Source organism: Phodopus roborovskii, unplaced genomic scaffold (assembly GCF_943737965.1).
Source record: "Phodopus roborovskii unplaced genomic scaffold, PHOROB, whole genome shotgun sequence".
NCBI lineage: Eukaryota > Metazoa > Chordata > Mammalia > Rodentia > Cricetidae > Phodopus > Phodopus roborovskii.
Window position 1 is genome coordinate 4,191,451 of NW_026126575.1, and position 13,284 is coordinate 4,204,734.

At 50.4% G+C, this 13,284-nt stretch overlaps 1 protein-coding gene across 1 annotated transcript in view; it reads right to left on the reverse strand.

The window, feature by feature from the left end:
- Window positions 1-354: 354 nt before the first annotated feature.
- Window positions 355-13,284, reverse strand: part of Wnt7a (Wnt family member 7A) — a 44,686-nt gene continuing 31,756 nt past the window's right edge. The window contains exon 4 of the mRNA XM_051203421.1: window positions 355-2,644. Within this exon, the coding sequence (XP_051059378.1) occupies window positions 2,165-2,644 (480 nt within the window). The 3' untranslated portion in view covers window positions 355-2,164. The remainder of the gene's footprint in view (window positions 2,645-13,284) is intronic.

Here is a 13,284-nt window from a genome sequence, read left to right on the forward strand (position 1 = left end):
TGAGAACCCAGTAGCAGCCTCACAGATCCATAAGCCTCCCACTTCCAGCCTTAGAGTGGCCTGCACCACGTGTTAGTTCACTGGGTCACTGCCATCCTGTTGCGTATTCTGCTTGACCATAGAGAAAGATAGGCAGAGAGGTTAAGTAGGCTGCTCTAGAACACACAGCCAGCTTTAAACCCAGACAATTCTGTCATCTGTCTGTCTGTCCATCTGTCTTCCCATCCACACTCCCATTCATCTATCCATTCACCCATTCATCTATTTATCTACACACTCATTCATCCACTCCATCTTTCCAGTTACATGCCCATCCATCCAAACACCTAATAAAAGAAAAAATAAATAAATACATTCAAGGGAAGAAATCAGCCATCCAGCCATGTTTATTTGTCATGCTGTAACCCAGGTGGGGAACTGGACATGACCTAGGCACTAGGGGTGCTCCCAGCACACAGGCCACAGGGCTCAGGGCTGTGGTCTCACAGGCATCTGAGTTTCACCAGCAGCTGTAGCAATAGAGTTTGGAGTCTCTTTGTGGCTCAACACAGTCAAAATGGTTCCCTGCTGTCTACCTTGCACCCCAACCACAAATATAGACACCCAGTAACCCCCCTGGGACCATAGATGCTCAGGCATACAGCTCCATACACATGATCTGATCTCCCAGGCACATGGGATACATACAAGCATACCCACAGGTGAGCACTCTGGAGGTACTTCAAAGTGCTGGCACAGGAGTATGTAAATGTGCATGCCTGCACACAGGTGGAAATGCATGTGACACACATGAAATCAGACCCAGCCTTCTGGAGGGGCTTCCTGGTTGAGAGCTGGATCTGCTGCAGAGGGGCCATACCCACCACTTTCATTGTGGTTGGCCAAGGATTCTTAACTTCCATCTTTCCCCTTTCTGGTCCCTTCTCTGAGGATGGCACCTCACCTGTAGGCAGTGGCTGGCTGGGCTGGTTGGGGTATCAGCATCCCTGAGCTGGGCTGTACCTGATGATGAATACCAGGTCCTACTGATGATCACAAAATGTTCAAGACACTGACTCATCCACCACTGTAGCTCATCCTGAGATCTCCCCCTAAGAGTACTGTCCAGTGACTCCATTCCAAGAACTGAGCAAGCTAAAGCTGGAGGGTGACTCCCTCTCATTTAACACCAATGATACCACAGCCCAGGCATCTGGAAACCTCTATGGTCCCCTTGGCAAATGAAACTCCAGAACCCAGCTGTGTAAAGGTCCCTAGGGGACCTGCCTACACACCTGGCCTCATCCCCCTGCCCCTGAGTGAGTACCAGTGTTAAGGAGAAGCACGGGCCATGGGGCAACACAGGCAGATGCCATATAAATAAAATATACATAGAAAAATAGTCTCTTAGAAACCCTCTTATCCAGTGGTTCACTTTGCAGAGATGAAACTGCTGGGAGTTTATGATTCCTGTCCCCTCACCCAAATTGTCTCCAATGGAACTTTTCTAACAGTGAGGTTTGAACTGTGGAGGACAAAAGGATGGGGGGCATGTCCTGGAGAACTACTCCAGATACGGACCAGCTGAGATTCTGAATAGGTAGCAGCAAACAGCAAAAACAAAACAAAAATACAAATGTGTGTGCATATATACCTATATGTGTATAAAGACCATCTTCTCTTTGTACTTAACATCTAGTGCTGCAGAAGGGTACTTGCAAAATCAACTAGTAGAAACGTCTGCATAAAGAATAATTATGTACAGTTGTTCACAGCTCCCAGTCCCAGTGACAAAGTCATCCCACCAGGACCTCAAGCAGTAGTCCACTTTGATTGCAGAAAACGGATCCCGACGAAGTGGAAGAATTCTCTTTAATTAAATAAATTAATATTATTTCTTATCAGAATAAATTGTTAAATATTGCTATGACGAGGCCCTAGGCTCCAGAGTGCCTGCCGCAGAAAGCTTCGTTCCAGCTGTGGAGGGGCCCGGGCGGTGTCTGGGGGAGGGTGTCTGAGCAGCATCCAGCCATGTGGAATAGAATGGCGAGGCCTCTGAGATTCTTCCCACAGGGGTCTGCAGGAAACCCAGAATACCCCTCCCCCCTCAGCAGAAAAGACGCGGTTCCTGTGAGTGTCCAGGCAGTGGCTGACGGGGAGGCCTGCGATGACCTGTGGCCTCTGTTCACTTGCACGTGTACATCTCAGTGCGCTCGCTGCATGTGTTGCACTTGACGTAGCAGCACCAGTGGAATTTGCAGTTGCACTGCCACACTCGGGCGTATTGGTGCGTGTTGTAGCCACGGCCGCAGCACATGAGGTCACAGCCACTAGCCTGAGGGGCTGTCTTATTGCAGGCGCGGCCCTGCGTACCCACACTGCCTGTCACTGGGTCCTCTTCACAGTAGTTGGGTGACTTCTCGATGTACACCAGGTCAGTGTCCATGGGCTTACGGTAGGACAGGGGCTTCTTGATCTTCAGGAAGGTGGGCCGCTTGTTCCTGCTGGCACGCACTGGTTCCACGTGGACGGCCTCATTGTATTTGTCTTTGAGCACGTAGCCTAGCTCTCGGAATTGTGGCAGTGTGGTCCAGCATGTCTTAGTGGTACAGGAGCCCGACACACCATGGCACTTACACTCCAGCTTCATGTTCTCTTCCAGGATCTGCAGGACCAACAGGGAAAAGCACAGAACGTGTCACTGTGGCCCATGGCCAAGTGCAGGCCCACTCCACCCTTCAGGCCCTCTCAGACAGCTATGGCTTTCATTTTCTTCTTTGTACAGACAACTTGGACCTGGAATCCAGTCCCTCTGCCTCCACAACCTTGATGCAGTGGTCTCCCCGGGTGTGTGTGCCCTGTTTACTCTCAACTTCTTTATGCTCTGCTCTCCCAGCCCAGCTCAGGCCAAATGCACATTGATTGGTGTAAGGTCAGTTTTGAACCATGTCTAAAGCACAGGAGGGTTCAATTTAGAAGATGGGCTTTTCAGATTCCTTGAAACCTGTGGCATCTGTCCACACTGAGTGAGGAAAAGGTCCTGCTTCAGCTGGACTGCTGTAGATGCGGGCCCAAAGTCGGCACAGCTATCTGTGGTGTCCTGGAGCAGCTGTGACTTAGATACTGCCCACGGGCCCTCGGCAGTAGGTCCCTGAGCTGAAGACTGGACTCCAAGGCCCTAGGTGTATAGTGGCCACCCCCTACACCTCCACCGGCATCATGCAATTCCCATTAAGCCTCTCCTCTCTGTGGCCACTGTTGGCCTGGGGCTGTGGTGACCTTGAATGGGCTCTTAACCAGGTGACATTGAGTCTAGCTCTGCTAACTCTGCACTCTGAAAGTCTCAGAGATCTCACTGTATTCAGCATAGTTGTAACAGCCCTGGACAGGACTGGTCACCCACCAGCAGCCAGCTGCCTCCCTGAGATATGGACAGCAGCAGAGAAAATGTGTGCAGGGCACATCCTTTCATCCTAGGTCCCACCTCTCGAGGCCAGATTGGATCCTAGTTTCTGAGCTTCAGGGTTCCCAGCCCTCTCCCATGCTTCAGGTCAGACAGGTTGAGGCTTCGAAATACTAAAATGACCCATCTCCAGTACTTTTCCAGGGCTAGCTCCCAACAGGTACTCAGAAAATGCCCAAAGGGAGTTTACCAGAGGGACATCTGAACCCTATCAGGTCACAACTCTGGGTCCCAGATTAAAGGAGGGTAGATGGGCATGCCACTCACACCAACACTTCATACAGCTGAAGGGAAACCCAGGAGGGAATAACACATCTGGGTCTAGCCTCAGCTGGCTGGCCCTTGGAAGATGCTGCCAGATTCCTACTGGACCCCATGGCAGTTTGTGACCCTACTCTCATAAATCCCAGCTCCTGCTGAACATCTTGTCTGGGTTCCATCAGGCCTCCAGTCCCAGGCAGAGAGCTACCCTTTTAGACCTATTGATTTCATCCTATGGATTAAGACACTAGTTTGAGTAGTTCCTTTCTGATTCAGTTCACATGCCAGAAAAAAGTTCTACCTCCTCCAGGAAGTTTTTCCTGATTATCAAGGTGGGCCCCTGCCACCTGTCAGTCCCTGACTGTCTCCTGAGCAATGTCGAGCCATCCATATGCCATGTTCTTCATTAAGGCAGAGCTCTTTGGGACACAGAGGATCTCTGCCTTAGCGGCCTGTCTCAGGGCACTTAGAGCCAGAGGGACAAGTACCTGGCCATTCCAATGAGGCAACAAGTGGGCAGCACCTACTCCATAAAACAGGATTAGTGTCCTGCAGAGTTCAGATCTGAATCCCCCTCTCAAGTCTCCTCTCCCAGAGAACCCCAAGTGGGACAGTCATCAATCCATGACAACTGGCCTGGTATAGCAAAAGTGCTAACTTCTGCTTGTAAGAAGAATAGAGGGCTGTTTGGCCTAGAGTGCACCCTATCTTTCACTTGCTCATTTTGCAAAATACTCCTGATCTGAACTGCTGGTATTACCTCTGTTATGAGCAGGGGCAGGGGGCACCCTCCTGATGACAGTAGACACTGGCCTTGCCTACTCTAAAGGTGCAGCCTTTTCTGTCTATGAGCTTATGGTTCCAGACCCAAGGTAGCCATGGAATTCATGGAGAAGGGTGGGGTGGGCTTTGGGAAAGTGAGACTATACAGGACCCAGAGAATAAGGACTAACCAGAACAGCATTGCCTGTGCCTGTGTGGGTAGGATGAAGCCCCTGGGAGGAACAGGGAGGCAGCCCTGTGTCTGGAGAGTAGAGGCTTAGGGTGATAGAGCTAAGAAGCTGGCAGGGCTGACTCTTCAGGGCAGGGCAGCATCTTGAGCACCATGGAGGCAGTCACAGGATCATTAGGTTGGAAGTGACAGTGGCCAGAGAGAAGCCTGAAGAGACACTGTCCTCTGTGCCCAGGACAGAAGTGATGTAGCTCCCATGCAGGCAGCAGCCACAGGAGAAGAGGCAAACATGCATGGTGATGTGAGAAAGCCAGCCACAGGGGCTGGCGGGTGGGGGATCTGTACACGAGTCAGGAGGCCAGAAGCAGCTTGAGGAAGAACACAAAACACAGGGAAGTGTTTTGGAAGTGGCCAGGATGAAGGGCCTCTGTGGAGTGTGTGTGTGTGTGTGGGGGGGGGTTCTTTTGGTACAACTGGGCCCTGGCTCCCATCACTTGGCATGCCTAATAGGGAGGTCATATGGGGAGTCCCGGGAAGAACTCTGTCCCTTCTGCAAGCTAACACAGGAGTAAAAGTAGCCAGAAGAAAAGCAAACTCCCAAAATATTTATATTAAAGTTGGTCACAGAATGGGAGACACTGAGAAAGATCGATTGCTTCAATGACCGCAAAAGTGCTAAAAAGCCAGCGTCTGAAGCCATGTTGATAGATGCCTAATGTGTGTGTCACGTGCGCGCGCGCGCGCGCACACACACACACACACACACACACACACACGAGGGGAGGGGCATCCTTTGTCTTTGTGATTTCTAGAATGGAAGAAGGCAGTCAAGCCTAGTGGTGCACACCTGTAACACCAGCACCTGGGAAGCTGGGTTAGGAGAATCGCTACAGATGAGGTCCTGGCTGTCAAAAGAAAGGAGAATCAGGTTCAACCCGACTAGAGGAGGGGGTCAGCACAGTTCAGGGTCCTTGAGTGTGGCCCATGGGCTCTGCATTCCTGTCTGGGATGAGGTAAGCAGGAAGGACAGTGTAACAAAGGGCAGGACGTGTGTCCTGGGAGCAGGAGCCTTCCTGGGCAGCAGAGCACTGCTCAGTGGGGGGCTAGCCTGCTGGGAGGGAGCTCCTGTGAAAGAGTAAGTCAGGTACCTGTGGTGGAGTGTAGATGACTAGCACTTGACTTTGCAGAGGGGCTCCCTGCACCCAGTGGGTGGGGCTGCAGCTGAGCTCCTTCTCTGTCTCTCAGCAGTGCCCCAAACCTGTCTAAAGCAGCAGGAAGGATTTTCCACACCGCCAGAGGGAAAGACATCCATCTCTTTCTGACAAGTCCTCCAGGAAGTGCCAACAATGTACCAGGTGCTGCCCAGAGCCCAGAGCTCCTCAGGGTGGGGTGCTCAGGTTTGGGGAGGCCTGGGGAGAAACTTTGCTGCAGAAAATTCCTTGACTTATACGTAACACCAAGTAGATACTATCAGAGTCTGCCTGCTGGGCCTGCCCCAGACTCTCACAGTGGCAGTGACACAGGGGACCAGGAGAACAGAATGGGTTTTGAGAGGAGAGAGGTTGGACATGACCTCTAGCTCCCACTCAGTCCATGCCATAGGGCACCCATCACCAAAGTGTAGGTGATGCGCCACAGCATCCAAGGGCCCATCTCACTCTACATGTTTCCCGATATTGAACATCACTGTTTCTGTTCATGACCCGCAGCTGGGAGCCACACTGAAGCTATCTGAGATTCTTCTCAACATGATCAGGACTTCCTGCTTGTTGGGGTGGATTACCTCTGCCCAGCCCTCCTCAGGAATGTGCCTCTGTCTACTCTGTCTAGGAATGCACCACCCGCCAGGGTCTAGGGTCTATTCATCTCCTGCACAGGTCTGGCCCACCCCAGCAGGACACTCTTTTTTTTGGTACTTTGTTTTCTAGCAAGAATGGCATGATTGACACTGCTCCTCAGTAAGGCTTTTGCTGGCCACCAAAATGGAAGCCACCCCATTGGCCATGGTTTCCAGCTGCCGACAGCCACCTCTCCAGATCCTACCACCTCTCTTTTGCAGTTCCCACCTGTCAATGCTCGTAGTTCTCACACTCAACTCTCCAGTTCCCACTAGTTATCCCCCCAGTTCCTACCAGTCACCCCACCCAGGTCCCACCACTCATCTCTCCCAGTTCCCATCAGTCACTGATTAGTTCCCACAGTCACTACACCTCCAGCTCCCACCAGTCAGTACTCCCAGATCCCACCAGTTCCTTCTCCCAGGTCTCGCCGATCACTGCTAAGAATCAGCTGGCGACTGTCAATCAGAGTAAGCCTTGAGAATTAGGTTGGTTATTTCTCACCAGACATGCGCAAAAGGGAAAGTGAAACCCACAGCTGTGGACAGACTTCTGGCCAGCTTGGGAAGTTGAGTCTGGTACCAACTAAGCAAGTAAGCTGGGAAATAGTGATGTGTGCAGTTGGTTCCTGGAATAGTATGTTAGTATGTGTGCCCAGGATCAAGCTGGATCCAGATTCATTGCCACAGGACCTTTCTGTTCCAGGAACCAATGAGTTCTTGGTCCTTGAACCAGCTTGAGTTGTGTTAATACACTGTGTGTGTGTGTGTGTGTGTGTGTGTGTGTGTGTGAGTTGATAGGTTTGGGGCCATAAACAACATGGTCTGGGTTGCTGGGGACTGGTTTGCATATTAAAAAGGACTTGGGAGCAGGTAAGGGGGTGCCAATGGGTAAAGCTGTGCTGTGTGAGTGGAGGAAAAGTTTGAATTCCCAGACGCCACATAGATCTGGGCATAGTCACTTGTACATCTGAATCTGTGTGCTCCTCTAGCAATGCAGGCAGTGGAGACAGGAGATTCCTCAGGAGCTAGCAGGCCAGCTAACCTGGTGTATGCCACAGTAGAGAGCAGAGACCCTCTCTCAAAGGATGTGGAAGGTGAGGAGTGACATCTGAGATTGTCCTGTCACCTCCACATACGCATGCCCCATAGTACATGTACACATGCACACACATGTGTGCACAACACACACACACACACACACATGCACACACCATCACCACTCCTAAGCTTTAAATTCAAAGGGCATGGGGTCTAAAGACTGAGAATCTTTCCCTGGTCCCCTCTGAGGCATCAATTCTGAGCCACTTGTGCCTCAGGTAGGGAACAGGGATCCAGGTGATTAGATTCTCTATGACTGCATGCTGTAACAAGACATCTTGAAGCAGGGAGCACTTGTTCTCCCCACTGCTCCTCCTCCTCCCGCTGCTCCTCCTCCCGCTGCTCCTCCTCTCGCTCCCCAGCCTTCACTGCTCCTCTCGACACCACTCCTCCCCTTCTGCTCCCCTCCCCTCCTCCTCTGGCCCATCCATCATGAGCCAAAAGCTGCCTTGCACTTAGCTGCAGCTGCGTTCCTCTGGGCAACTCAGATGTAAGAGGAAAGCAGCTTTTTCTGTAAATACTTGGGGTATTTTCTCTTTGGTCACATTCTTTAAGCCACACTGAGTGCACTCACTTCATGCTAGTGTCCCTATCTGGTTCAGGTGTGTGCAGGCATAGCTACATTCCACAGGCTGGGGCCACCACAGCCCTGGTGCTGCAGACCTGAACATGGAGGGCATGCCCATGAAAAGGGGTTTGGGGCCACAGCCAGAGAGGTTTTCTGGTGTAAAGTAATGGCCTTGGAAAATCTTGTCCGAGGGTCACAGGCTCAGAGGCTGCTTGTGACTCCCTGCGGTCTTCGAATTACTGGACTTGTCTGGAACCTGTCCTCTAACTCGGGGTCTTATGAGAACTTGCACTTCACAAATGGCCCAGTCTGGTCTCCTCTTAGGTCAGACTCCCTGGGTACACCTGTATGCCTGGCACACATCTGTTGTGGTCAAACAGCCAGATGCAACAAGTGTTTACACACCCACACACATTCTCTCCTGTGGGTGAACCTACCCAGTTCCACAGGCTACACACCTTTGCACTCATTACCACACATGCAGTGCCAGGTTTCATCTGCATAAGTATTCACATCCTCCCTCAAAAATCACATGTTCACACACCTCCACACACCACAGGAGACACATTTGTGTATGAAATGACACCTCTATCTCTCTCCCTCTCTCTCTCTCTCTCTCTCTCTCTTACACACACACACACACACACACACACAGAGAGAGAGAGAGAGAGAGAGAGAGAGAGAGAGAGAGAGAGAGAGAGCAATCTAGATGAATGAGCAGCCTTGGGCCATTGGCTCACCTTGCACAGGCTGTTAGAAGCACCCAGATTGGGCTCTCAAAAGTCTTACCATCACAGAGGAATTGTGGGTGGAACAATGGGTTTCTCTTCAAATCTTGGACTGAGGGGTGGGGACCAATGCAAAAAAGCACCCACCAGCCTGCTGCTCTGACCAGCCCCTGGAGACCTAGGATATGGCAGCCCACTCTAAGACCAGACATCTCTGTCAGTCCCTCCTCCTCTTTTGGCTCCAGACTTGTGCCCTTTTGGAGACAGCTCCAAGGTGGCAGGGCCAGGGCACAAGGATAGAACAAAAGGCAGATCAGAAACACAAGTCCACACATGTATTTGTTTGTTTGTTTTTTGTTTTGCAGCAACAACCACAGTAGTTCAAATGGAACAACTCCCAGGGCCCTCAGTGAACAAATTTGTCTTTTACCTTCTTGCAAATAGAGGCTGCTTGTCAGTCCACTAAAACACAATGAAGGGGCCACAGGAAGGAGGAGGTACTTCACCAGAACCCATCAGTCCTTAGGACTATTTTCACTCAGCAGCTAGCCACAGAATAGCTATGATGACCTGATGACTAGCTTTACATAGACAATGCTACCACATAACAGAGCTCCTGCCAGCACCCAGAGCTCCAGCAGACCTTACCTCAAAACAAGCTGTGTAGATTTCTCTCTCCTAAAGCTCCCAACTCTCCTCTGTTTTTTTCCCAAACCAGAGACCTCTAAGTGTTTTAGAGTGTGTTCCTATGCTTGGTTTATTTCCCCTAAGAAGATCTGACCTGGAGATTAATCTACATTTTGTTTGGCTTTAACACTACAAACTGTGGTCTCTTCATATAATGGAACAGTCTTCTGCAGTGAAAGGAAAGAAGTGTTGATAATTCATATTTCTGTCACCACAGCAGAGTTCCTGAGGTCACCAATTCACAGGGGTAAAGGTTTATTTTATACCTGTGGTTTCCAAGTTGTCTTTCCATGCTGGCTTTGGGGCTATGGTGTCACAGTGCATCATGATAGAATCACTCAGTAGAAAGGGGCTCATCTCATGGCAACCAGGAAGCAGAGAGAGAGACAGAGACTGACAAGAGACTGGATAGATAAGGGTCTCACTCTCCCTTTCAGTGACGTTTCCTGACACCTAACATCCCCTCACTAAGATGGCAACTTAGCATGTGGGCTTTGGGGGGATGCCCTGCACATATGATAGTAATGAACAAAGCCTGTCACAGAGCTGCATGTGGTATGATCCCACTTACATGACACATCTAGAAGAGGCAACTCCACAGACACAGAAAATAGATCAGTAGTTACCAGAAAACTGGAGGAAAGGGGAACCACGGGTAAGGTGATATCTGGTGGGTTGATTTTCTGAGATGGGGTCTCACATAGACTAGGCTAGCCTTGAGCTCCCAATCCTCCTGCTTACACCTCCTCTGTACTGGGACACCAACCTTGTTGGTTTGCTTTTTGGTCTATAACTGTCAGTAGTTACCAAAACCTTTTTCTTTTGCATGTTGAAGGTATTAAGTTTATTTTGGTGGTCAGTGTATATCTCTATGAACCTGTTAGGAACCACCAGACTATATGCTGTGGCTGTGTGACACACAGATGGCTCAATAAAGCTACTGAAAAAGAAAAATAACCTGTGGGGCCAGCAGCCCTGAGCATAGCTGCTCCTGTGTGTGCGAAGTACAGCCCTGACCTGGTGTCTGGCTGGTCCTGCTTCTCCTCCAAGACTGGGCTTCCCACCCTGCAGAGTCAATGCAGGCTGAATTTCCAGAAGTCTGGCCCAGGCTCTCATAGGTTTGACTTGATCTCAGCTGTGGCCAGGCACACAAGATCTTCTTGTACTCTAAGTACAAGAGTACAAGAGTACTCTTGTACTCTTCTGGTACTTTTAGTAATGTGCAGGGGAGAGAACCCTGCTCTGTCCTTCCAGAGTCATCTTGAGGGACCTGCCCTCTGCTAAGGCCTACATCAGGTGCTGGTGATGTATGGCTGGTCAGTCAAGATCTCTCTTCTCAGGAGACTCTGCATAGTTATGGAGACAAACAGCCAGTGAATCTTTCTTCCTTAGATCTGGCCCAAACAGACGCCTTTGCATTCTGTATGATCCAAGAAAGCGATGTACCTGTAAGACCTCCTGGAAGAAGGGACCTGTGAGTTTTGAGGCTTGCAGAGAAGCAAGTACTGGACTTGCCAGTAGCAGAAGTGCCTGGACAGAAGTCCAGATGATGCCAAGATCAAAGGGCTTGAGAGATACAGGAGAGAAGTTGGGTGTGTCTCAGCAATGGCCAGGATAGGAAAGGAAGGAGTGTGGAGACCCCACAGAACTCTGGATAGATTTCCTGGGAGATTGCATACTGGACCATACCCCATCCTGGAAGCATCTGGGCATAGCTGGGACTCACTGGAGTGGGGATGTGATAGTTATCAGAAGACAAGTGGCAACCTCTTAAGAACACAATTTCACCCTACCCTCTGGTGCCCAGGACACCTGCTGCCTCTTGGTGCCAGGCATTCCTGGGAAACCATATTAATCTCACTTAAGACCCCTACGGCTGCCACTGTCTTGCTTGTGGCACCCTTCCCCTGGGTCCTCAGCTTCGACACCCTCCTCTGTCAGACTCACAACCCTATTTTGCATACTCCCAGCCATGAGTTTTTAGAGGACTTATTGGTTTCACTGTGCAGAGCCCTCTGCTGTATTGCCCATGAGGCATCTGGAAGAGACCACCTCCTGGGAGATGCTCAACAATCCTCTGTGAGTTAGGAATGGCTGGCCTCAGGTAGCTAGGACATACGTAGTAGGGCATTTCCTCTGAAATACCCTTTCTAGCTGGGACTTATATTTCATTCCTATTGGGTGGAACTGCAGTTCTTCTGGTTGAGTGTCTGGTCTTGACCCATCAATTTCCAGTTGAGTACAATGACACAGGGACAAATGGCAGGCATGGCTGAGGGGACATGGTGCTGCTCTAAACTTCAGGAGCTGCAGCAAGAACCAGGACCCAGGCTTCCAGGGACTTGGGCTGTCCCAGCCCTGCCAACCAAAGGTGTGATGCCTCCTTTGCCATTCCAGAGGCTCTCTGGCTTCAGCATCTAGGCCACCTCAGTAGATTTACAGAAAGCTCCCCCGAAGTCATGTCATGCTAAAAGACTTGGAGTCTCTTAATGCAGAGGAGAAGGGGCTATCACTATCAAAGTCCCAGGTCATTCACCTCCTGGCTGGGTCGCTCTGACAATGTTGCTTATCGCCTCTGAACTTAGTTCTTTGACCACAAAACTGGCAGCTGGTAAGAGAAGACACTTCCATGCTCTGTGAGCTAAATGAAGTGGAGAACAGACTCGCTGGTCCACCTGGGAGGGGAAGGGACTGCAGGGACCTGGTACAACCTCCTCATTTCCCCAGGATTTTTCTCAGAAGACATTTACAGCTGCCTTGGGGCCCTAGAGAGTGAAGCTGTGTCTTCCTGGTCAGTCCTAAGTCAGAGGTAGAGTGGGCATCCTGGAAACAATGCGATGTCCTGAGCCAAAAGGTGCTATGAGTACAAACACTAGGTCACACAATTATTACGGAAAAAGCAGTACACAAGGCCTCAGTATCCTTATACTGGTTACATCTTGAATGATGAAAATAGGTTAAATAAAATACATTTTCCCCTTTAGCAGCATCTTTTCCCCCCCTCTTCAGTGCTAGCGATCAAACCCAGGGCCTTGTGCGTGCCAGACACATTCTCTACCCTGAGCCACACCCCCCAGGCCTTTTATTGTCTTTTTGACACAACTAGAATACAGTATCCATGTGTTTTGTCTTAGATTTCTATTGAATAGTACAGGTCAAGATGCTTGCTGCCCAGTTGTGGTCCCAAAGGCTGTTTCCTGTGGCTATAGCTAAATATTAGAGGACAGGTAATGTCTAAAGAATACAGAATTATTCAGCCTAGTTCTCAAGGCTGAAAGTCTAAGCGCATGGTGCTCACATCTGGGAGGACCTTGTGCCATGTCACAACATGGTAGAGGGTGTCACATGAGAGGCAGAATAGCGCGGGAGCTCGGGTCTCTCCTCCTGTGCTTATAAAGCCACTGACACTCCAAGACTTCTTCTACCCCTAATCACCTCCCAAATGCCTCACTCACCTCCAGATCTCCATTTGGTTTTTGGAATTAACTTTCCAGTACCCAAACTTTTGGGACACACATTTCAGCCATAGCACCCAGCAGCAGTGGTACCTGGGGAGGCTCCTGGAGATGTAGAGTCAGGCCCTGCCCAGACCTGCCATGAGTCAGCAGGTATTTCCACTCTCCAGGTGGTTTATAGGCATGTGAATTCTGAGGAGTCCTGTAGGATCCTGGGCTTTGGGTTGGGTAGAGAGGGGGCAGCTTCAGACAG